Raw genomic sequence first — 26,005 nt, 5'->3', positions numbered from 1 at the left:
TTCCATTATAACCACAAGCATCAAAAGGCTTGAATTAAGAGTCTTTAATAAGGACCCCCCTCTAAGCAAATCTAACGCAACTTTAGCAGTGCCTTTGTCCCGGGCCAAGAGCACAGACTCCCTGTTGGTCCCCAGGGGAAGTGGAATGGAGACTGGTTAACGGCTAACCAGCGTGAGAGTGACCTTAATGGGGCCCCTAATCCCCCCTCTGCTGATCACCTGGGGTGACACAGATCCAGTCCAGCCTGTGGCCACTGGGGCAGTGGGGCAGCGCAAGGCATCTCACAGACCACCCACTAGGTCACAGACTTTACACACACACACACACACACACACACACACACACACACACACACACACACACACACACACACACAAGCACACATACATACACACATACGCGCGCTCACACACACAGACACACATACACACGCACACACACACACACACACACACACACACACACACACACACACACACACAGAAACACAAAGACACACACACATACACACACAGAAACACACACACACACTTTCTCAAACATGCACGCTCACACACACACACACACCCTCAAACACTTGCAAACATATGCATACACTAACACTTGACCATTCACAGACACACATTAACCTACACACCTCTCCGAAGGCCAGATCTATGTTTTCCAGTGCTAACTGTGATCAACCTGCAGTCGTTTTGCAGGGATCATTAACGAACTGGACGGCTCCTGCTTTTTCCACTCTCTCATAAGAACCACACATCCCACCTGGTGTTGCTCAGAATAGAAAGGCAAGTGAGGGTAGCTAAAGCATGTCGTACACCTGTCCATACATGGGGCGCCAGGCAGCAGAAGACAGTACAGTACACTGAGAGTCCCACTGACCCCATTATTACACAAGCAAGTACAGTAGACCCAGCCTTCAATGGGAAAGAGTTAGGGACATATTCGGCCTGCAAACCCAAGAACACACCATAAACCCACACCTGCACGTATAACACAAACAAAAATAAATCACAGAGAAGAAAATAGCATTTAAATAATGTACTATGTATTTACACATTCCATCTTTTGCACCACAGCAGCTTCTGTCTTCCTTGGGACATCCCAATCACCTTGTGTCTATAGTCTCCCATTTTGACTTTATGCATGATGACAAATCTACAGCTACACAAAAAATATATGACTCTGATTCCATACGCACACTGTTCCTTCCCTGGACGAATATGAATTGTAAATGCAATGCCAATACTAAGATAGCCTTCTGGGTGAGAATGTTCTTGAACACAATAATCTTTCTAAGTAACAGAACATCTTGGAAAGTTCAGTTAAAACTCTATGATTGTCTGTGAACTGATCTGAGTGGCAAAACACAGCAATATAACATTGCATTATTTACAAGAGACAGATCTTTGGCAGACAGTCACCCTTTTTGTGTCTGAAGACTGTCGAAATCTAACTGCAGTTGGCTTCCTCTCAACTATCCCGAGATGCAGTCAAACTGTCTCGATCACATTGTCATTGATGACTATTTCACGCTAAGCTCAGTGCTGACTGCATTCCATAGGACATTCCACAGGACAACACCCATGACCCTATGGAGATGTGTTTGACAGCCAGTACACTCTATGATTCTGTGCTGGTGATTACTATGTCAAGACCGAGAGTGTCACTGTCTGGGAAAAGAATGAGATCAACAATCATTATCAATATGCCTTTAGGCAATTTAGGGATTGTGACATATCTGCTGAAGACACACACACACACACACACACACACACACACACACACACACACACACACACACACACACACACACACACACACACATTTCACTTAAGATTAGCCATGGGTATCCCATTCAGATAAATCCATGTTGAAGTAAAACAATAGTCTGATAACCAGCTCACAAATGATCAAACAGCTATGGTAACTATGCCATTTTGGAGACATATGTATTTCATCCAGAGCCTTCAGATCTAATAACATGATCCTGAGGGTTCTAATAACTGTCAACCCAGCCTCTAGCCTAAAAATGTTCAATCACTTCTGACAATGCTTCTGTACAGAACCAGCTGAAACCAATGTCTACAAATGAACAACAGACATATCTTGCAAGTGAGAGTAGACCTGCATACATTTCAGATCAGAGATTAACCTTCTGCAACGACTCCCCTCCATCAGCATCCTGTTACAGTTGGACACTACCTCATTTGAAAAGCCAAGGGGTCAAAGTTCACTTCAGAGAAATAGGTCATGACACAAGCTCATCCTTCAAGTTCACCTGAAATGTCCAACACCATAACCCTAGGGAGAAATTAAGCCATGAAGCCATCTCCATAGAGCACTTTCCCGAACTGTTCTAGAGAAGCCATACTATAGGTGCCAGGAGGGACCACTGGTTATCTGTTGCTAGAGTACAGTAGGTTAGGGTCCTGAGCATGTCAGTGGGTTTTATAAAGACTTCCATTGCTTTTCAGTTAAGATTTTTCTGTAAGGATTCTTTTTGGTTACTGGGTGCAGGCAGCCTTCGGGCCAAGGGTGACTCTTATTTCGACCCTCCACCTTAACAAGGGAGTAATTAATTGCAGGAAGCAACCACTGAGGAGGATCTGATAATCTGATGAATGCCAAACTCAAAGCACGTGTTGGGCAGTTCACAGTCCCGAACAAGAGGCAGATAGGACGAAAAAAAACACTCCTCTCCTGGAGGCTGGCCAGTGTCGTGATCAGTATCACCGGATTCCTATTTACTCCCCTGGCGGCATCTCTGTCCAAACGCATATACATATATGGGTGAAATTTGTGAAATAGTGCAGCCCTGACTCTCTCGTGTTCTGGCCTCAGGTCAAGTTATTTCCACACGCTGCCGGCAGCCAGAGGCCTCGGTGAGCTATTGAAGGAAGAAGTTGTTTATCTCTCTTTATTCAGATGTTTTTTCTCCGTTTTTTTTTCTTCTTCTTCTTCTCAACAGTGTGTGGACATCCGGAGTGAACATCTGCTCTCGCAAACTTCCTCTCGGTCGAATCTAAATAATGACCCCCCTGTGGTTCAAAAATTGGGATTCGCACGACCCATCCAGATGAGCCATTTTCATGACGCTATTGACTCCAATCACTTGCCTGTCGGAGTATTCCAAACAGGAAGTAAACCGATTTGTCTGCTTGGGAAATCGATCGGAAATTCGTCATACAGTCCTCAGTCAAGGGACTGTAGTCGAACGTTTCACGTCTCCCCATGATAATGCAATCATGGCTATTCTTCAGTGGGACCACATTTGTATGTGTCTCCATGCACAAACAAAGATCATGGTAATAAGTCACAGGATTCGTTTAGAGTAGAAGTTGCTTTGCTCTCCAGGTTTACGCCAAATCAGTGATTAACTATGACCTCTCCATCCATCTCCATATAGTAGACGTGTGACCATGCACATCCCTTTTCCACAATTTTGGATGAGCGCTGGATCAGAGAAGTATAACTCTAAAAGTAAAAAGAGAGTGATCCACACACCATATAGCTCCCTTGGTAGTTTTTTGTTTTTTTGTTTTTCGTGCAGCGTTTTCAGCCCCTACTCAAGTAGCCTGAGGAAGAACCAGGTGCTCGAAACGTTGCACGAGAAATAAAAAACCTACCAAGGGAGCTATATGGTGAGCGGATCACTCTCTTTTTTCTCTCCATCCGTCTCCACAGGCCACGCTTCAGCCCTAATGGAGTTAAGCCCTGTGCTAAGCCTGACAGCCGATGGTGCACATAAAGTAAAATGTGTTTTCTTTGTGACTCACTGTTCAGAAAGACTCCAGTGAGTCCACTAATTAACAGCCCTCGTTGGGAGATACGAGGGGAGCGTCTGCGGACACAAGACTGCATTATAGTATAGGATAGCTACAAGCATGGCAGACTAATGACCCTTGCAGATAGACCCTTGTTGAAGTTGAAGAGACAGTATAGACACTCCCTAATGACAAGAATGTATCTTAGATATTTACACAAGTTGATGAAAATGTACAGTATTATGAACACTACTAATGCATGATATTTGACTAACCAACCCATATTTGGAATTTAAGAAAGTAATACAAGAAAGTCATTATTTTGATCAATTCAGATTTGATCTATTAGCTTAGTTAGTAGGCAGAGTTAACCAGACATGAAGCCAAAATAGACCTTGTTGTTGCAGGTAGTTTGCAGACAACACAATGCGTCTCTCTCTCTTTCTCTCTTTCTGCCTCTCTTTCTTACTCTCACACACACACATAGACATATGGGGAAGTACTTCCTACAGTAGGCCTACTGTCGTCCGACTTCAGCAGTGTTCCATGCGGGAAAAGAAGAGATTGTTGAAGTTCTCTGCCGTACTATTCTGGTTATGGCTACACCCTGATGGTGGGAGTGATCAGAGCAAAGGCCACACCCACAGTTACACTCCCACCTGTAAGCTACACCGCTATCTCAGTACCCTGTCAGCAGCATCTAAGCAAAGTCCTTGTGTGCATGCAAGCCTCACACAGCACCAATATCTCTTACCTCTGAACTGACAGTCTTGAATAAATGACAACACTTGAGCATATTTAATATATCTTCAGTGCATTTCACAAAGACCATATGATCTATGAACTTGTCATGTACCAATGTACTGTATATGTAGAGAAACTGAGAAAAGTGCAATCAACTGATGCAGGGGATATTAAATATTACATCTCCAATATGATACATGAAAACGTTATTAAGACACAGAGGAAATGTTATTGTTATGTTCATATTTACACTGACACACTGTCCTAGCACATTAGACTGCTTTGCAGATTCCCATTCAAGTGTATCTCTCCAAATTCTTGGTGAGTTGGTTTTGCGCAAACGTTCACATACAGTGGCCTATACAGTACATGCTATATTCCTGAATATATCACATATGAAAACATTACATGTATATTATACGTCTATATCACCCATAAAATAATTCAACACCCCTTACCTCTGCTTTCGTCTTCTCTATATTGAAGGAGATAACCGCCAGAACAATCAGAATGCTGCTGGGCAACAGCATCGCGGTAGCGCGCGTGGAACACTGAGGTACTCTGCAGAGTGTCCAAAACTACAATCGATAGAAAAACCTATTGACAAAAACTTCTTCTCTGCCTATAGCAAATAACTTTTTACCGGAGACTGTTCTCCACGTTAGTCTTCATCTTTCCTCTGTCGACGATATGTGCTCTGTCCAAACTAACTTCTTCAACTTGTTGCCACCACACCCACCCACCTACAATTGCGACCACCCTCGTACACGATTCGAACACAAACTCATGTATGAAACCAACAGTTCCTCTTTAAACATAGTTGGGAGATAGTTTCCCCACGATTTCTAGTTCAGAGAACGGTAAATTGAGCTTTTTTAACTGAAAAAATTGGTCATAACGCACAGATTTTGGAGTAACTGTTCACCACACGCGAGTGTACGGAGCTTACTCGTGAACGCAGCATTCAACTTGCAAGGCGCAAAGTGAAATCCGTATCGTAAGTGTATGTCCTTCAATTCATAAAATATTGTCTGTCTGGTGTTTCCTCATATATGCATAGAATTTGTTTTTGTGGACATGTATCTGAAGTGTCACTTGTAAGTTTCAGAAGGCAAGCAGTCGTAGCCGACTCTAATTTACCTGTTCACGTTGACGTTAGCTTTTCTGGTCATTCAACACATGCTGAAGTAACGGTCATGTTATTTTTTGCTCAGTATGTAGCGATGTTCAATATATCTTTCCCCGAAAAGTTCATGCTGTTTCTAATACAATATTGTAGTCTACCGTGCATACAACAGGTGCGTTGCGACATTAACACAAACTTGAATCGTTATTTCACACTGTGCGTTAATGCTGTCAGTGGCACAATAACTTTTGTATTCGTGTGCTACCATAGACATAGCGGTCGTCCTGAGTGATTGTAAATGTGTTTTATTTGCCAGTATATCATGCAGTAGTATCATACTACATTCCGTGAGAGGAGCGGTTTAAAAGGGATGAAATTTGAAGTACGGATGGAAGGGGTGATGGGCCACCTACACATCAGGAAAACGAAACTTTTAAGGCAAGTTTATTTTTCTATTTTTCATATAGTCTTACATCTTGCATTTTAATACCCATGATGACAGAACCTCATCATTGTCGTATTTTCAATTTGCAGGTTTCTGATTTTGTGCCTGACGTTCGTCGTCTTAATATCTGAAACAAACGCAGTAAGTTGGCATTTTTTCCCGTGATATATTCAGCACTTATTCTGCAAAACAATGTTCTTGTAACTGAGAAGTGTACTCAAAAAGACTTCTGAGGCACACACGTTTCTCAGGACCAGCTTGCTGAACATGCGTTTGAAATTCATGTGTGCAGTGAAGGAGGGAGGAGTGTCTTTGTGAATATGAGGGAGGGCCAAAGGAGCATCAGTGTCAGATTTATGGGGTTAGGCCCAAGGCAGCTTGCTGATGCGCCACAGATTTTGAAGAGAGACAATAATGACACAACTAATTTAAAAACTGAGCATTTTATACATGCGGTGAGCAAATTTTCTGCGCTCACCCACCAACCACAACACCCACCCTTTCTACCCCTGTAAACCTAACCAGTGACCCAGGTCTTGACACATATGGCAGGAGGGTGAAGCTCTGTGGTGTAGTGTCATAAACCCTCATTGATTAACCATGGCTGTTTGCAGCTAATAGAATTGGGGGCCCCTCCAGCTGGGGGGAACCTGCTTGTCCCAGATAGTTCTTCAGGCTAATGAGAAAAACATGTGCTCAAAGCAGAAACAAAGTTTGGTTGTAATACACGCTCCTGGCAACTGAGTATTTATGAGTGTGGGTGGGTGGGTGTAGATGACAACTGTGTGTGTTTTTAAAAATGTATATATCTTTGAATAATGATTCTAGTGATGGTTACCCATATGGTTTGAATATGGACTACACTGTCAGAGTTAATGTGATTGCATGGCTTTTAAACTGATACCGTGTAGCGTCATAATTAAGGCAGTTTCGTGAACTCATGAACCAGGATAGCTATTTGTATTACTGTATCCGTCCATAAATGTAGATTGTTCACGTCATAAAGGTAAGTAGCCTTTTCCCGAAAGGTCTCCAAATAGCGTTCTGTAATGTCTCAAAAATCATCATAGCTATCTATAACTTTGTTATGATCATCTATTACTATATGGGCATATGTCAGCAGTAGTTTATGTATGACTAGAAGAGTTACAGGGTATTTCAGTCAGAACACATTCGTATGAACTGTTACAGAGGTGACCCTTCAACCTTCATGGCTCTGAAAGCATTAGGAATGAACATTCAACCCTCACGTCCTTATTCAGAGAATTCCACTGGGCAATGAATGTATTCCACATAACTAGAAACAGACAGAAAAGTCAGAAACCCAGTCTAATGCTTTACTATTGAGAGGTAATATAAAAACGTCAGACAAGTACAGACTATTTCTTTCTTTCTTCACGCCTGCCTCCCTCTCCTTCCTCTCCTCCCTCGCCTCTCTTACTTTAGCAGTCACATTTGTTTAGTGTATTTTGTTATGTTCTCTCTACGACTGTCATGACTGTCTTTGAGCAAGAATGCAGCCTTGTGTCAGGAGGCCTCGCACCATAATGAGATATTAATATCATACTTTGGCTTTTTAAAGCTTAAAGTGATTAGCCCCGAGGAGAAGAAGAGAGCTACTTGTCTCAGGCCTTATCTGATTTTGCACGCTCCCTGATGAAAAGCTTGTGACATGGCTCAAGAGTTCCTCTGTGCATTGTGCTGGGGGGTGCAAACTCAGCAGTGATTTCAGGTCGCAGGAGAGAGAGAAGCTATTTTTAGTCAGGCACTGATCTGGTCTACCGTACCGGGTGTGCTGTGCTTACTCTCAGCGCTAGTGACCTCAGCGGCGACGGGAAAAAGGCTGCCGCCAGACGCGGAAAAAAAGACAGCGAGAAGATAGCGCCGACGTGAAAGTCAAGATCAAACCGGCACGAAAGGAGCACTTGAAGCGTTCAGATTGTGCATAGTTCTTATTTCAATTGTAGGCAAAAAAAGAAAGGAGAATCATAGAGGGAGCATTACCAGCTTTTCAGATAAGGGAGGAATAGAGGAAACTGTGGTCAACTGTCCACGTTTGATCTTACAGTCTTCAGGGATGTATCACTGTACTCACAAAAGCTTTATTTAATGACCTCAACATGCACCCATGATGGCAATCGCCCATGATTTTGTTCATTTGCGCAGTGACGGAATCTCTGACGGTCATTCCTTAATGGAATAATAAGGTCTTGTGTGGGGGCGAATTGGAGAGGTTGTGGGATTGCAGTGCCCTACTTTCTTTCTCTGTCCTATAAAACTGTTTGCATGTTTAAAGAACGGAGCGTTATGGAAAAAAAAGAGAGAGAGGAAGGACTTTGGGAGGGGGTAGTATCAACAGGAAACTGACCTTCGGTCACTTGAATTGCATTCTGCTGTTGTTTGTACATTGGGAGGGGGGAAGCAGAGAGATCCAAAGAGAGAGAGGGAGAGAGAGAGAGAGAGAGAGAGAGAAAGAGAGAGAGAGAGAGAGAAAGAGAGAGGGAGAGAGCACATTTCAAGATGTTCCTCCTCCACTGCATGAGACTGATTGGCAGCAGGCTCTGGCCTTTTGTGGGAAAGCGGAGTGAGGGCTTCAGATGAGAGAGGGTGGGCGTCGCACTGCAGGGATGAAGGCCCCAGATCCTGGCGCAAGAACACGGACATGTTTTTATGACATTATTCCCCCTCACCTGATAAAATATGATAGACTGTTATTGCCGCTTTATAGAGTTTTTTTGGACATTACATCTAAAACAGAAGGCAGGCTCAAAGGAAGAGGGAAAGGTACATGACCATAAAACTTTTCACCCTCAATTTCAACTGTGAAGGAAAGGCATTTGGACCTTCACTTTGTGCGTCGGAATTATCTATGACACAGGGTGCTTGTCAAACATGAGCTGTCCTTGGTCATTGTCCACTTCAGACGTAGCCGAATAGCTGGATGCGTTTGACGGTATCTGACTGCGTGTGACGATAGAACTCTCAAGGAGCGCTGTAGGGGTCGGAGAGGTCAGTCTGGTCTCGCGCAGCACTCAGGAGAGCCCTCCGTAGAATAATGGCTCCAGAATGGGGAAACCCCTATTCAATGTGGCAGGAAGTTTGTGCATGCCTCTGTGTGTGTGTGTGTGTGTGTGTGTGTGTCTGTGTGTGTGTGTGTGTGTGTGTGTGTGTGTGTGTGTGTGTGTGTGTGTGTGTGTGTGTGTGTGTGTGTGTGTGTGTGTGTGTGTGTGTGTGTGTGTGTGTGTGAGTGTGTGTGTGTGTGTGTGTGTGTGTGTGTGTGTGTGTGTGTGTGTGTGTGTGTGTGTGTGTGTGTGTCTGCGTGTGTGTGCGTGTGCGTGCGTGCCTCTGCATGTTTGTGTGTGTTGTGTATCACTTGGTATTGTCTTGAAGGTGGAGGAAAGGGTGGAGGCCATGGGGGTCAGGTGATCTTAGCAACCGGGAAGTTGCACGTGAGGGAAGACCTCTCTCTCTTTCTCTCTCTCTTTCTCTCTCTCTCTCTCTCTCTCTCTCTCTCTCTCTCTCTCTCTCCATCCCTCTCTCCCACACCGACCTGCTGCACATGAAGGAAAGGCGGTGACCCAGAGAGCAGAAGATGTCTGGTCATGATAAGGACAGGGACAGGAAAGTGGCCGCCACATCCTTTGCCAAAATAATCCCTCTGCGTGAAGGGAAAAAAAGGGATCGCGGAGGAACAATCGGTGGAAGGTCCCCATTGCTCTTGATTTGGAGGAAGGAATTTGATGAGGTCAGGAACTGGAAATGTTGAAGTGGCGGTTGGTGCGCCACACTGCGTTGTTGGTCACTAGATGCAGGTCACTCCTTACAGTGAGATGTGTGTGTGTGTGTGGTTGTATAGGCCTGCTCTGTTTTATGTATTATGGGAAAGCATGTAGTATGGATACTGATATAGGCAGTGTTGTAGTAAGGTACTCAGGAAAAACCCTATCCTACATCTGAACCTTCGAAAAATCCTGAAGCCTTGGCCTTTGGATTTTAAGCTGTGTGTGTGTGTGTGTGTGTGTGTGTGTGTGTGTGTGTGTGTGTGTGTGTGTGTGTGTGTGTGTGTGTGTGTGTGTGTGTGTGTGTGTGTGTGTGTGTGTGTGTGTGTGTGTGTGTGTGCGTGCGTGCGTGCGTGCGTGCGTGCGTGCGTGCGTGCGTGCGTGCGTGCGTGCGTGCGTGCGTGCGTGCGTGCGTGCGTGCGTGCGTGCGTGTGTGTTAGGGGATATCTCTGTCTTTTTCTTTCTGTCTTTCAGAGATGTGTTTATTGAACAGCTGTACTGCCGAGACATGATTAATGCACCTCTTTCTCACTTTGAATACATCATCTTTATTTTCAGCCATTTTAAAATACACACGCCGTCTTGTTCTGCAGTCTATTGCCAGGGAACCTCATGTATTTTGAGCACATGAAGACGTAGATGATGAGTTTAGGATGATGTTGACAGAGCTGGAGGAGACACACGCGCAGCTGTCTGTACACCTCAGGCTGTTTTGACAGGCCCCTGATAGCTACACCGCATTTAATCTTCCACTCAATTCGCAAGTGACTCATAGATGAACGCATTCATATGAGAAATTAGCTAATTTCGCCGTGTCGTTTAGCTACATCTGGATGAGTCACTCTGATGGACTTTGGCTGCCTCTTCTTCTCATTACAGCCCATATGACGGGCCTGCTGTCCCACATTTTTTTGAAACGGTGCCTTCCCAAACTTCCTGCCCACAGTCTCAGCGACCTCCCTATCTGGGTCAGACGCGCTAAGACGGACAAACTTCACCTTTTTTTGCTGGAAATCGTGGGGGGAAGGGTCATCCTCTCCCATTCCCTTCAGCCCGGTCTGAAGCAGGACATTGAGAGGGAGCATGCTTGGAATGTTTTGTGCCACGGTGAAAATCTCTGCTCTGATCCTCGTGAGAGTTCAGGGGAAAACGTGTACGTGTGGGGGGGTGTAGTGGATGGGAAAGACATGTGCTAGCAAGGGCAGTGCATTGGCCCCCTTTTCCAGTTCAGTGGTGAGGAAGTTTGGCAGCGACGGGCTGAGGTGGTGCACCCCCGCCCCCCCCCCCCCCAGGCAGGAGTTTGGGAAGATGAAAACAGAACTGGGATCTGATGAGACGATGAGGTGATTGAGTCAGAGTGAGGAAGAAGAAGAAGAATGATGATTAAAGCATGAGTGCATTGTTAGTTGTGGTGGGTTTTGTTTCATATATATTGGGAGCAGAGCAGCAGTGTGTGTGTGTGTGTGTGTGTGTGTGTGTGTGTGTGTGTGTGTGTGTGTGTGTGTGCATGTGTTTGTTTGTGTGTGTGTGTGTGTGTGTGTGTGTGCGCGCGCGTGTGTTTGTGTGCGTGTGTATATATATATATACTTGAATAGACAAATGAGTAATGATGGAAAGATGTCCACCATATGTTGTGCAAAACAGTTGTTTATTGTCACAGAAGCAGATGGATAAACCATATGTATATTTTAAGAGACAGGAACAGGACACAGTCGGGTGAACTGTGTCATAGATCCCCTCCTCACTCCGCCCCCTCTTTGGCATGGCCGTGTTGATGAGTACCCCACATATCCGCTCTTACCAGAACATGAATGGTTTTGAAATAGAAGGGGTTATGTGGGAAAAGATTTAGAATGGTGCAATATCCTTGTGATATTGCCTAATATGCTACTTACTGTGGAGAGGTACTTATCCTACTAATGCATTCAGGAGGGGGAGTCAGTTGATAAAAATCCCATTTTAGAAGTGGATATGGCAATGGAGGTTGTTTTTAGGAGAAGAAAGAATGATGCACTACATGATGCACAGTCTTTTCTTCAGATTCATTCTGGTGTCCATGTAATTGACAATCATTAAAATGCATAAATGAATACATGATATACAAGCTGAGGCCCCATACATGATATACAAGCTGAGGCCCCATTCAAGTGACATCTGCGCACATGAAAGGATTTCCTGCCCTGGATTGCCTTCATGGCTATCTCTGTGATCCATTCTCCATAATCGACCACTGACCTTATCTGGCATTAACGGTTAACACATGGAATAGTGGTTAATGTAGTCTCATGGCCCATCTGCAGCAGTACCCTGAAAGCCCTCGAGGACTACAGCAGCAGGTGCTTGGACTCGTTCATTATTCATACCATTATCAGTGACATATCTCTCTGACCTCATTGCTCTGTTAATTGGTCATTCTTTGCTCACTCGGGACCAGGCTACTTGAAGCCATGGTTTGGATAGCGCTGTCTAAATAAACACAAATTCTCGTGCCTGGGCCGGGCGGCATTTGGAGCGGCACGGGGCTAAAAGTCGGTTTGGTACAGTAGTGTTTGATTTGGGGGTACTAAATCAGGAACGGGGAAAATACAGTATGTGTTTGTGGTTTTTGGCCGGGCGAAGTTCATGAAGTTTTCCCATGCCTTGTTTTTGTCCTCGTGTAGTCCTATGGTGAGTCAGGGCGAGAGATACTGGCCGGGTTTCTCAGATTCGTTAAGAAGCTCTTACAGTAAGTGCTAATAACTTATTAGGAGCGTTCTAAGAACATTCTAAGAACGCTCCTAAGAAGTTCTTAGCACTTAAGAGCTTCTTAACGAATCTGAGAAACCCGGGTAGTATCTGTTCTCAGTCATCTTCTGCTTTTGTAGAGCGAGATGCGAGCGAGCGGCCTCTGAGAATGTCTTTGTTTTAAAACTCATCAAAGAACCTGAAGGGTTCATCCATCTTGCTTCCCGCTCCTCAGGTCTATCTCTGTCTTTCCTTCCTCTCCTCGTCCCCCAAAACCCAACTCTCTTTCATCCTTCAGTCCTGCCGCGTTATCCGACCTTCATCTTTTACAAGTGCATATCTGCCATTTTGGAGGGTTTGAAGTTGGAATCCCTGGACACAGGTAGACTAGTGTTACAAGAGCATGTGCTCAAGTCATTTACATCCATCTCCTTCGTGCCTTTGAGAGTCTTCTGTGTGACGGGCACGGGGGAATACCTACAGCCCCTAAGCCCTGAGAAGAACCGAGATGACGTTATCTCGTCACCTGCTGCTGAGAGCAGCCTGCTTTGGCCGTGATTTTTTTTGTTTTTTTCGACACAGCCGAAATCCTCACCAAAATGGGCATATTTTCTCATGATCCCACCCAGGATTTTTGACAGAGATAGAGCGATAGACAGAGAGGAAAAGAAGGAGGGAAAGAGGGAGAGAGAGAGAACGAGAGTGAGAATGATGCATGTTTCCTCTCAGGGGGATGAGCCACTGGAATGTCAGGATTGTGCTCATGGAAATCCACTGGGTTTTTGACAGAGCGAGAGAAAGAAAATGAAGACGAAGAAGAAAAAAAAGCAAGACAAGAAAACGGTTCCCTCTCTCGTTCCTTCTCTCTCCTTTTATAGGCCGATCGGTGCTGCCGTTGTCGTCCCCCCCACCCCCACCCCCACCCCCCCTCCGCCTGCTTTTGTTTTCCCTTCCCCTCTGTCCTTCCGTCCGTCTCTGCCATGCATCTTGTGTGAGAGGCTCCTAAGGAGGCCAGGCCTGCTGGGGCTCGGTCCTGGTGGCGGGCGGCTTTGCTGCCCCGTCCAGGTCGACACGTGCAGCCCCAGATCGTGCCGGCCGGCCGCTCGCTTGCTTGCTTGCTTGCTTACTCGCTCGTCTTGTTCCTGTGGTGACGAGGGACCATTGCGGTGAGCTAAGGGGGAAAGATTGCTTCAGCTGTGTTTATGCATCTTGCTCATACTCTATTTGGCATTAGGAGCTCTAATGGATGTCCCAAGTGTGTGTGTGTGTGTGTGTGTGTGTGTGTGTGTGTGTGTGCTTGTGTGTGTGGGCTTGTGTGTGTGTGTGTGTGTGTGTGTGTGTGTGCGTCGCAGGTGTCTTGCAAGCTCACAGGGGGCTTTTGGATCATTTGTTTGTCTCCATGTGAAGTGTGAGACGGCACACATTTCGGTTTGGGACGGTTGGGAGGACTCTCACGTTCCTCAATCACGCCAGACCCCTCCACTGTTTGGATTTGTTTGTGTCACCTATAATCAAGGCTGGCAGCCCAGCTTTGTGTGTCTTTGATGGAAAGAATAAGGCTCACGAGAGCAACTCTGAGTGTCCAGAATCAGATATGATGTATCTTTGCTGTTGGACTAGCTCCCTTTTATTCTCATTCCCCATTGCTTAAAGCGGTTGGACTTTCAAAGTTTAACTCCAAGTAACCGTTTTGCCCCACTATGGACCCTTTCAATGTATGTTTCAATGTATGCTAAAGTAATGTAATGTAAAGTAAGTGTCTCCCAGGTTTAGTATATTGAACAGCATATTTGGACTGGGAAGAAGACTTATGGTGGCAGTATAGGCAGACAGAGCTTGTCTCCCTCTCTCTCTCCTTCGCTCTAATATCCCCACTCTCTTTACTTCTCTGTCTAGAGCAGGAAGTGCTGATTGGAGGTAGAGGCCCCTGGGAAATAGAGTTCAGTTTTTCTTCACCTAGAGCTGCTTTTTGTGTGGAAAGGTCCAGCTGTGCTAGACTTCACCGAGTTTTTGGGCCAGAAACCAGATCTCTGTTGATACAGGAACACTGCCAGAGTAGCATGCTGGGAGAGTATGTATGCTTCTCCTGTGCATTTCTCCAGTGTCTCTCACTCTCTCTCTCTCTCTCTCTCTCTCTCTCTCTCTCTCTCTCTCTCTCTCTCTCTCTATCTCCCTGTCTCTCTGTCTGTCTTTTTTCAGGCGTAGGTCTTTTCTCATGCTCTGAGCTAAGGAGATGGGGGGGGGGGGGGTGTAGGATAAGTTTCCAGGGACTTCCCTTTGGGAGATGAGAGTGGAAATAGGCACTTCCTGAATAGAGACCTACAGCTGCTCACATGCTGAAGACGAAGACGTGTTTGTGTCTTGTCTGTCTCTTAGTGTGTGTCTGTCCGTCTGCCTGCCTGTCTGTCAGTCTGTCTGCCTGCCTGCCTGCCTGCCTGCCTGCTTGCCTGTATGTCAGTCTGTCTGTCTGCCTGCCTGCTTGCCTGCCTGCCTGCCTTGTTATCCCTGCAAGGTCATTTCAACCAAATGCTTGGTTGAATTTTCAGACTCACACTCACACAGATAAGAAAAAACATGGACATGCCTTCACATATAAGATCACAATGTGTTCTGTATCAAACCCAATAGAGAGAGAGAAGAGCAGGTGCTTTTTACCCATATAGTTTTCACGTTGTGGTGGCCCTGGCTGTGGCAGTGCAAGGCTCATTAGAGTCTTCCTTGTGTGCTCGGAGACATCCATTCCCAAGGAGGCCTGGACAGGAAATGAAACGTGATGGGACAGGAAACTCAGCCTGCGGAACGGGAGCAATTGTGAAGACAGATGGTTAAAAGAGAGCAAGAGCTAAATGAAACTTCCCTAAGATGTGGACTGATAAAAATCTTCCAGGAATGTGCCTTATCTTTTTAATAGAGAGTTTAATGGGAGATAAAGAGGGGGTTTCTATGCCAGATATGCTGTGACAACAATCCCCCGAGCCAAGGAAAATAATACTGTATAATGTTTGTTTGTTTTTCTTCACATGTTTTTGTCTATGTTTTTTTTGTTTTTTTGAATGGATAATAGTGAATTAGATGTGAGATTGTGTTTGTGTGCATGGCATGTGTGTCTGTGTTAGCGTCTGGTAATTGTTGTGTTGCCTTTGTGTGCTCAGAGGCTAAGAATGTGGAGAAGTATGTTAGGGAGCTCAACTCAATTTCCCTGGCCTATACGGCTAAGCCCTCTGTAAATGCTCTGGGAGCTTTGGTCTTCTGTGGGGGCTTTGACAGAGGAGGAGAGGTCTTTTAAAAAAAAAAACTAGAGCAGAAAAAGCCAAGGATTTCTATCAACACAGGTGTGAAAATTTCAGATCAGCTTCCTTTGTGGATCAAAAGATTGACCGTCACGTGTAAAGGACAAGAAGGGGTTTCCCACGGTCTTACTTAGGCAAGCAGACAAGCTCGCTAGACCGTATGACTTGGTTATGATGTGGGTCTTTTTATGCATCTACTGTATGTGTGTGTATGTGTGTGTGTGTGTGTGTATGTGTGTCGGGGTGAGTGAGTTTGAATTAGGGCATACGTGTGTTTGTGTGTGTTCATGTATGTGTGTGTGTGTGTGTGTGTGTGTGTGTGTGTGTGTGTGTGTGTGTGTTAGTGTGTGTGTGTGTGTGTGTGTGTGTGTGTGTGTGTTAGTGTGTGTGTGTGTGTGTGTGTGTGTGTGTGTGTGTGTGTGTGTGTGTGTGTGTGTGTGTGTGTTAAGAGACAAAAATGCTGTGAGGCCTTGTGACAAAGTATACAACTTAAGACCTCAGAACACAAACAGATCCAAATCAGATATTTGTATTTGCAGTCAAACAGATAAATATTACTGCATACACACACACACACACACACACACACACACACACACACACGCACACGCACACGCACACGCACACACACACACACACACAAACACAAACACACACAAACACACACGTATGGCCTAATTCAAGCTCACTCACCCAGACTCCACAAGCACACAGTCTAGCCCAGTGTCGTGTGTCTTGGCTTAAGCCCTTAACCCCTTTTCTATAGCCGTCGGACTGAGCTCACATAGGGGTCTGCTAGCCCTGCTGCACTCTGTCATGCAATCCCTCCAACAGACCTCATTCATGGCCTTGCCCTTATTGTGTCTTGGGCTTGGAGAGGGTGCTGGTAGTGTCACTCCAATGGCAGTCTTTTATTCGTGATGAGATCCCTGATTGCAATCATACAGTTGAGATCTTTGAGTGAATGAATGGTGCAGGAGTTGTGAGTCCTCTGATGTATGGAGTGGTATGAGTATGGTGGTGGTGTGTGTGTGTGTGTGTGTGTGTGTGTGTGTGTGTGTGTGTGTGTGTGTGTGTGTGTGTGTGTGTGTGTGTGTGTCTGTGTTTGTGTGTTTGTGTGTTTGTGTGTGTGTGTGTGTGTGTGTGTGTGTGTGTGTTTGTACATCTCTACCCACACACAATGTGCCGATGGCTAACTTGCCAGCCAGATACCACACCACTCAACCTCATCTTTCAGTCGCCTTTCTTATATCAGACTGAACAAAAAAAAAGCAAAGAAAGGAACATGAAGAGTGAATGCATCAACAACAGCACTCTCCAAAAATCAGTTTTGTCATCGCAGTAGACAGGACCATGTCTGTTTCAGGTACTGAATCAATGGTAATTGTGTTTGAAGCCATTGGATAGCATGGATTAGCGAGCTGCAATGCCCTCATTCTTTGGCACTCCGGGTGAGACCTTTGGGCGCGCTCAGTGTGTGGAGTCGAGGCCTGCGGTGCAGATCCCACTCACACATGCCTGGGATAGCTGCTGGCTGCCGCAGGGCACGACCCCCACCCCCACCCCCACCCCCACGGGGAAGAGGCCCCCAGGACAAGATTAATGACCTGTTAATGAGGACTCTCACAGCTCCCAGATACTTTTACTCTCTCTCTCTCTCTCTCTCTCTCTCTCTCTCTCTCGCTCTCTCTCTGTCTGTCTCTCTCTCTCTCGCTTTCTCTCTGTCTCTCTCTCTCTGTCTATTCTCTCCTTCCTCCTTTTTTCTCTATCTTCTTCCCTCTGTCTGTTGTTAGGTTTCTGTAACGATCGGTAACGAATGTAACCGATACTTTTACTCTCTCTCTCTTTCTCTCTCTCTTTCTCTGTCTATTCTCTCCTTCCTTCTTTATATCTTCTTACCTCTGTCTGTCGTTAGGTTTCTCTCACTCCCTCTTCTTGCCTTACCCTCTGTCTGTCATTGACACACACACACACACACACACACACACACACACACTGACACATGCTGTATACCTTCTGACATTGTATATTAATGTAAAAAATGACCTATCGTGCTTGTTACATAGACACAGACACACACACACACACACACACACACACACACACACACACACACACACACACACACACACTGACACATGCTGTATACTTTCTGACATTGTATATTACAGTAATGTAAAAAGTTACCTATCGTGCTTGTTACATGGACACACACACACACACAAAAACACACACACAACTCTGGTCAGTTCTGCAGGAGAAGGGTGGGAGTGTACTGTACTGGTATGAGGGGTCATCTTGTGAGAGGATCCAGCGCGGCTGCCTTCACACCCTGCAGCAGATGGAACATGTCTGCTGCTCCTCTGGGCATGAAGAGTCAGAGTTAATGCCTTTGCTCCTCTACCTCCCAAATCCACCCACTTACTCTCCTACTCGTCCAGATAGTGATGGCAGTCAGGAGGCCTCAACCTCCCACTCCTGCACTGTGGCATGTGAGTGCGTATTAAACCCAACTCCACTCCGGAGAGTATGGAGGATTGAGGCATATCAGTTGGTGTTGCATCCTTACCACTGTTGACCCCAATAGCGATGTATGTAACAACGGCAGGCCACGGAGAAAGGTTTAGAGGCAATCTTTAACTCAAGTTTTGAATCATTAAGGCAGACGGCATTCTCTCCCGGATGTATAATCAGCTGCTTGGCGCAACAGTCAACCAGAATGGGTTAATGTGAAATGGCTGGTCAAATGTGAAGGTAAAGGGAAACGTCCTTGTCAGCAGAAGGAGTATATTATGGCTTGAATGGGGCTTTTTTTGTTGTTTGTTTTTCTTGGTTCAAGGCACATACATGCCTCCAGCTATGAGACAAAGCTTGCCTGCATTATGAGAACGAACCATATCTGGCTCCACAAACAGCAGTGAGCCACCAGGGTCACCTTACCTCCCCTGGTGGGGTCATCGTCCATGGCCTGAGATCGGCGTGGGTATCAGGGTCAGGAGGTTGGGGGGCAAACACCTAAATCCACAGACTGTGGTCACTGACTGGCCACTTATGTGCCAGTGTCACAATTCAACTCATGCAGCCCCTTGGGTATTTCCAGGAAAGATCCCATTTCCCTTTCATCCCCGAGGCCAAGGGTGCCAAAGAGCGTGGTGTTGAGTTGACAAAGTGCCATATTTCTTGTGGAAATCGCCCTGCTTTCGGTCACGCCGGCGTGACTGCGTGTGCCCCAGGGACTTCAAACGCGGTTCCCTGGCGGCGGCCGTCAGTTTAAGAGTGTTGGTGTGAGAGAAAGGGATCCTGGGAAAGCAGCAGGCGGTCAGGAAGAGCCAATGTTTGTGTTTGATATCACAGTTTCATGCCTGTAAACTGAGCAGTGTCCAGGTCGACAATGCTACGCACCTCTGTCTGAGTGATGCGCAGCAAGGCTTGTTATTTCTGTCGGATGTCTTTGAAGACAAAGAGTCAAGGATGATGACATGTGCATTGTGCACACAAATGTTTGTACCTCACAGTGACAATTTCAGTTATAAAAAGTCTCTTTTCATAAGAGTCTCTTTGAAAATTCTGGCTTTCAGTTGTGCTTCACTCAAGATCTTGGCTCTGGCTTGTACTGTTTAAGCTACATTTTCTACCAAGAATTTTCTGCCATGACAAATGACATACTGTAGAGCTGATACGGAATTCTCTCCTGGGAGGTAACACTCCCAAAGCTCTGACCACCATGCTAGGGTTCTATCGGGTATCAGGAACCTTCTGGAACCTTCCGATGATATGTGCTCCTTCCATCCCACAATCAAATTGCATCTGTCACCAACCATTTGATAAGGAGGCTTTACTGTACATCCATTTCCTCAACCACTTTTCCCCCCATATACTGCAGGCAACATTTCCTGTACTGTAAGTAAATGACTGCAGTGTGCTGATCTCTTGAGGACAATTCAGTGCCAGAAAATGTCTGGGAGTTTCTTTGAGTGGGCAGAAACTGCTTGGATTTCCCAGAAGGCCACAGCTGACCCCGTTGTGAGGGTGGTGCTCGATGCTGAGGTCAATATTAGGAGGCGGTTGGGAGGCTGTTTTGCCAGACCGTGACAAGTTTACATATAAGGACCTTTAACATCCATACTGACTCGTAAAAAAAATCATGACGCAGGTTACTCTGTCCCAGGAGGGTTGCCGTAGTAACCCCCTCAAGATATTTAGTCCTGCGAAAGCCCCTGATGGATTTGTGTACCATTGCTGGATTCCTAAAATTGTTCCTTGTTACACCATGTTTCATGGTATACTCCAGATGTTAAAAATCCATCGTTACTTTCTCATGTTAATTTTTGATCAAAGACCCACTTTCCCCAGGCCATCTGCTCAATCCTGCTCTGCTGCAAGATGTGGGAACTGACCTTAAACCAGCAGTTAAGGGCATAATTTGTCTGTTGGACCCGGTCCACTTTCGGCTACAAGACTGCTACTCTCTGTGTGCTCCTGGAACTCTTTGCGCCCTGGCTCCAAACATCTGTTCCATTCCATACTGTAGCAATCCTCAAGTAATTCCTCCGAAATATGGGAAACAGGGTTGTGGGGAGAGGAGAGGGGGTAGTCCCCTCCACCAGGCTTTGACTTGTTCCAGCAGTGTAGGGACTTTCAGGCCCTCTGAAGACAGAGCGTGGCCAAGCACCTGTTGGCTTGCCTCAGCTGCACAGACCAGAAAATTCAGCCGCAATAGTTTTGGCTTTGCGGTAACCCTCAAAATGCTTAAGGCTGACTCACGTCCCCAGAGGGCTGTGACTCACGCAAGGAGCTGACCACAGGAGCACACGCTGACGTCCAACTCGCCGAGACAAGTTTATTCGGCTCTTAGAAACCTCATGTACAGTCATCGGTCTTTGGCAACTAAGGGAGTTGTAGCTACCCACTAACTCACTTATCGTCAAATGTCAGTGCACATTATGTCAACATCCAGACCTCACACAACATATGTATTATACTGTAGAACGATATGGGATATGCTGGACAGAACTGACCACCCAGTAAGATCAGCCCGGATTCATATAGGACTGAGATCAGAATGCAAGACCAGGCCTGTGCTATTGGAGCCATCAGTGTTTTACACAGCTCGTAACTTAGATTTACTTTGGTTAGGAATCAGTGAAACTGTAGCAATGCATCTCTTATTCAGACACACTGGGCTGCTATAGCATCAGTTACAGTCTGATACAAACGGCTCTGCAAACATTTCATTCTCTCCCTCTCTCTCTCTCTCTCTCTCTCTGTCTCTCGCTGTATGTGTGTGTGTGTGTGTGTGTGTGTGTGTGTGTGTGTGTGTGTGTGCGTACAATATGTACTGTGTATACCTGACACTCATATACCTGCATTAGGTGAAATGTGGCATCACTTCAAATAGAAATTAGGGGTGTTATCATTTGTTTTTACTGCATTAAGTTAATTAACATGAGATCAAGATCTAGCCTGTCATTTTCTTCATTTATTACAAATGGAGTGGTAAAGCACCTTTAATTAGCAGCTGATGAGATAAAGCACATTACTATCTGCTCAAAGCTCATGATCCTATTCCCCTCTGTGTTTAGTCTGCCGTAAGGCATCGCAGAACGCAGTCAATCACTCTTTTTTTTGGTGGGGTGCCTGCGACTGGAGTCGGCAGCTTGCGGTCTCAAGTAAAGCATGCAGATAAGGCAGAAATAATGGCTGGGCCTGTGTCAGCGCTATCAGCACCAGCGACAGCAGCAGGGGATGAGACCATCTGAGCCGGATTTACTACACATGAAGCAGAGAGAGAGAGAGACAGAGAGAGAGAGATAGAGAGAGAGAGAGAGAGAGAGAGCGGGCGCCAGTGTTGATGGGATGTGAAGGGAGTGGGCCACAGTCGACTGATCGTCTTACACGTTTGCCTTCAGCGAAGACATCAATCTGGCTAAAATCGCCTCCGCACAGACAGTGATCATAAAGCCCACCAAGGAGAAAAGCATATCCAAATGACAAACAAAGAAAAAATCTTAAATGGTACATTTCTTAAACCTATAAAACCTACATGACATTATGGCATCCTTTGAAATTAAATTGATTCAGAAACTATAGTAATAATAGACAGTCTATTATTAACATTCTTCCTCTAAAAAAATCGTATAATTGGTCATTGACATCTAATTATTTAATTATGTTAACAACTCACACATATTTTGAGGTCTCATAGATATGATGATGAGATACAGACCAAAAATTACCGCAGCACTTTAATTATTCTTCAGTCTACATTCCTCGTGGATTAGGCTATGTCTCACTCACACCTCCACTCATCACCAGTCTGGGGCATGTGGATGGAGAATCATCTGGCTCTCTTTCAGTGCTAGCTGTACTGCCCTACAAAGCAAAAAGACAGTAACTGCGCAGAGTGAAAACTGAAAAAAATTGCTTTGTAGGGCAGTGTAGCAATGGGTGAAGCCCATTCAAAAAAAGGATGACAAGGTGTCAACTTCCAAGAGACACATAGATAGACATGTGTTTAGTGTCTTTGAAACAAGACCTTTTCACAGGACAGGTTTTGAGTCAGGACCTTTTTTTGGTCTGTCTGACAGTTAACTCAGGTTTAAAGGACAAATTGAGATCAAGGGGAGAAATCACCAGATTTCTTCTTTAAGGATTTTTAATCCAAGTATGAGTGTCATTTGCATCAGGCTGTATTTTAGTTACACCAAATCGCCTTCATATTCAACTACATGGATGTCAACTAATTATTATAAAGCATAAAGACATTTTTGCTAATACGCAAAGTTTACTGGTTTTACATGTTTTTAATGTTAACCAGTTAGTACTTCCTCTTTAGCATCTCTATAGACTGAAAATGTTTCCCAGGGCCTACGTAAAACATGTCTGCTGTTGTTTTACAGTGTTTATGTCTGCGCACATTTGTGTGTGTAGGTGGTGGAGTGTTGCCTCATGTTGTGCCCCATGTGTTGGCAGGGGTGGACTTTACAGTCTTGAGACATTTGTTGGGGAAAATGGCTTGTGTGGTCGTGCTGCAAGCGTTGCTAGATGGTCTCGTCTGTGCAGTTAGGCTGATGTCAGACCTCATAGTCAGACTGTTGCTCACTCTCATCAAAAGAGCTTTGTGTTGACTGTTGTGGCCAACTGTGTCCGGGCCGCTTTGGCTCTTGGGCAATTGAAACAGCATGCACAACGATAGCGGTTCGCTTTCGGTCGGGGCTTCTTCTGTTATTCGGTCAAGTTTCCTGTAACCCACTGCGTTGGAAATGTTTGAAGTTACAAAGCTTTTCTCATGACTGTTTTTCTGCTGCCTGTGTTTACGGAGGACATGCCACGGTCTAGTCATGCGTTTAACAGGTTTCACAGACAAAGTGAATGAAAGGACACTCAACGTCCCGTAGAGAGGTCCTATTCACAGTGTTGAGAGTTTTTACAATTTGCCCCAGCAAAGGAGAGCGATGATGAGGAGGTTGGTATTTAGACGGAGCATTTGTATTTAAGTTATTCGTTAAATTGAACCTTCGGCTTCTATTCATTCAGCTTGAGTGTTCTTTAGGCTCTCTAGTATTCTGCAAAGCAATGAAGAGGTTAAAACCCCTCTCTTCTCCAAATGCATCCAGTGATGACGAAGATCACAGAGTGTTGTAGAGCAATAACACAATAACAGCAGAAAGGGAAACAAAAACATGTTGTTATTTACCAATATATTATCCCTTCCTCCATCCATGCCACCTAACGCTCGTTGACACGCACACACACACAAGTTGAGGTGATTTCTGGGAAAAACTTTGAGCCTTTGAGCTTAAGGGAACTCCCGGGACCAGGCGTAACACAATGAGGCACTTCCCACCTGAAAAGCCATCAACTATCTGTTGATTAATCAGTCTTGGCATTTAAGTTGCACATTGTTGGATCTCTTCTTATTTTAGGGCTGGCATTTTGCCGGAGGCTTCTCATTTTAAGCCCAGACAATACAGAGGTGTCCCACCTGGAATAGCTATTCATTATTTTGTTCCTAATTGCTTAAACGTGCTGTGAAAATAATCCATTTTGGCTTTTTGCCTGTTTGGCTGTCTTTGTTCTACTTGTCTTCTGCAATGATTATTTCTATTGGTCGAACAATGGGGCCAGTTTTCTCGGGGAGGTTCTCGCGTGAGAACGTTTTTTTGTGTGTCAGTGCCGTGTTCTCTCTCGACGTGCACCCCATGTTCAGGAGGCATGTCTGGAGCAAACCCACCGAGTCACGTGCGGGGGGGAAATTGAGCCGTTTTGCATTCCTCCGCAGAGGAAAAGGATGAGAAGACGTCTTTTTGTCTGACAGATAGGGGATCATGAAAGAATTGTGTCGCCTGCATAAAAAGACCCCTTTGTGGAGATTGCCTTTTGGGGGGTGGTGGGGGCTCAATGTGCTCTTTGTGTGCACTGAGCTGAATATCTCAAGCAAGCGAGCGTGTGAGGTGGTGGAGGGGGTCTGATGCTGGTGTTGGTGGAGGAAGGGAAGGGGAAGGAGGGGATTCTTCTGATTCCTCTACCAACTACTTAACCGCGTTTCAAGCTGGAAATCCTCCACTTGTGCAGTCGTGTGTCCCCTTCTGCCTGGAGACAATGTGGGGACCGTATAGTCGCCAGCATGGCACTGAGCTGAATAAGCAGTCTCTGGAATCAGCCAGTGCGTAGGTGGGAACTCTGGGGGCCAGTTGCGTGTCAATGACTTTCAGCCATGAGAAGCTGCACAGAACAGAACAAAAACAGTCAGAAAAAAAGTTATCCATTCACAGAGGCCGCTGGGACTGTCAGGGGTTGTATGAAATGGCTAACATATATTCATTTATTCACATGTTGACCTTTCTTACGCTGGAAAAGTCATTATGACTGGACACATGCATTTCATGAGTGGGTCTGTCCAAAGGCCTTTTATGGTCATGCAGGCTTTTAGGACGGCAGGCCCCTGACACCACGCATCGTGCCTGCTTTTTATATCTGTTCTGTCATCTCCAACCCTGTGGAGTGTAGAGTGTTGTCCAGATCACGAGGGTTTTGTGATATACTTTGCTGAGTACATAAAAACGTTTTAAAAGCTTTAAAAAGACCACATTGGCATGCAAAAGCTGTTCCATTGTAGAGGAAATATTATGGGTTTATTGTCCATTTTTCAGTAGTCCAGTTATGTGAAATTCAGAAATTCACAGTAATCTCATATTATCCATTCTCTAGTAAATGTATTTTAATTATTCTTGCCATTGAAGATATAAGGTGTATTAAACATAACCAAGTCAAATAATTTCAGATTACAGTAAAAAAATAAACATTCACAGTTTTTTAAGAAGACTAATGATGACACAGATGTTCTAGCTCAATCATAATCATGACCTTAACCTGTCATATCATTTGAAAAATTACAATGGATGGGATGTTTAAGGAATGTTTATGGTACAAGAGAGATGTTCAGTGCAAGCCTCCTTCGTCTCACCAGTCAAAATGAAGTTGACTTTAGGCATTTCTCTGTCTTTCTTCTCCTCGCAGGGCGGTAAGAAGTACAACGGACCTTGCGGTGGAAGAGACTGCAGTGGAGGCTGCAAATGCTATCCTGAGAAAGGAGGCAGGGTGAGTGACTCTCTCTCAATCCCTTTAATCCTGTGTCCTTCATCTCCTTCCCTCTTGCCATTTAGGCATTAGTATAACCTTAAAGAGAAAGTCATCACCACAGCAGCAAAAAAACAATGCAGCAGACAGAACAATTCAGACATCTGCACTTTTTTTTTTTTTTTTGTCCATGTCACCCACACCTGTTCACTCAAGCTTCCATGTTTTGGTGTGCTGCATGTGTCATCTGTTAAGGAGTTTGCGTTAAACCCCCATTAGTAAAGATTTGAGAGGAGAGGAGAGATATTTTTGAATGCCAGAGGCAATGTTATGAAAATAAGCCTCAAGGAGTAGACTAAACATCAGGGCCTTTTAATGAGATAAAGGTTGCCAAGGGAAGAGACAGCCTCTGTGAACCAATGAGGGAGCATGGAATACCTTCATGGTTCTATCCCTCTTCAAAAGAGATCCATTGCTACGGATACCATCTGGTCTACTTCCATTGACTAGGGTGTCAAATGTTAGCTAGATGCTTCATGATACGTCACAG

General features: G+C 45.2%; 2 protein-coding genes across 4 annotated transcripts in view; one reads left to right on the top strand and one right to left on the bottom strand.

The window, feature by feature from the left end:
* Nucleotides 1-5,228, bottom strand: part of col4a1 (collagen, type IV, alpha 1) — a 56,051-nt gene extending 50,823 nt beyond the window's left edge. The window contains exon 1 of the mRNA XM_062534391.1: nt 4,971-5,228. Within this exon, the coding sequence (XP_062390375.1) occupies nt 4,971-5,042 (72 nt within the window). The 5' untranslated portion in view covers nt 5,043-5,228. The remainder of the gene's footprint in view (nt 1-4,970) is intronic.
* A 74-nt stretch (nt 5,229-5,302) lies between these two features.
* Nucleotides 5,303-26,005, top strand: part of col4a2 (collagen, type IV, alpha 2) — an 86,140-nt gene continuing 65,437 nt past the window's right edge. For 2 of the 3 annotated variants that reach the window (XM_062534389.1, XM_062534387.1), the window contains exons 1-4: nt 5,303-5,509; nt 5,955-6,076; nt 6,173-6,224; nt 25,396-25,476. In XM_062534389.1, the coding sequence (XP_062390373.1) occupies nt 6,009-6,076; nt 6,173-6,224; nt 25,396-25,476 (201 nt within the window). In that variant the 5' untranslated portion in view covers nt 5,303-5,509; nt 5,955-6,008. Of the gene's footprint in view, nt 5,516-5,954; nt 6,077-6,172; nt 6,225-25,395; nt 25,477-26,005 lie in introns of all 3 variants that reach the window. The other variant, XM_062534388.1, reaches the window with a different exon arrangement.

This window comes from Sardina pilchardus, chromosome 4 (genome assembly GCF_963854185.1).
Source record: "Sardina pilchardus chromosome 4, fSarPil1.1, whole genome shotgun sequence".
Taxonomy (NCBI): domain Eukaryota; kingdom Metazoa; phylum Chordata; class Actinopteri; order Clupeiformes; family Clupeidae; genus Sardina; species Sardina pilchardus.
This window is presented reverse-complemented; position numbering and strand designations above follow the sequence as displayed.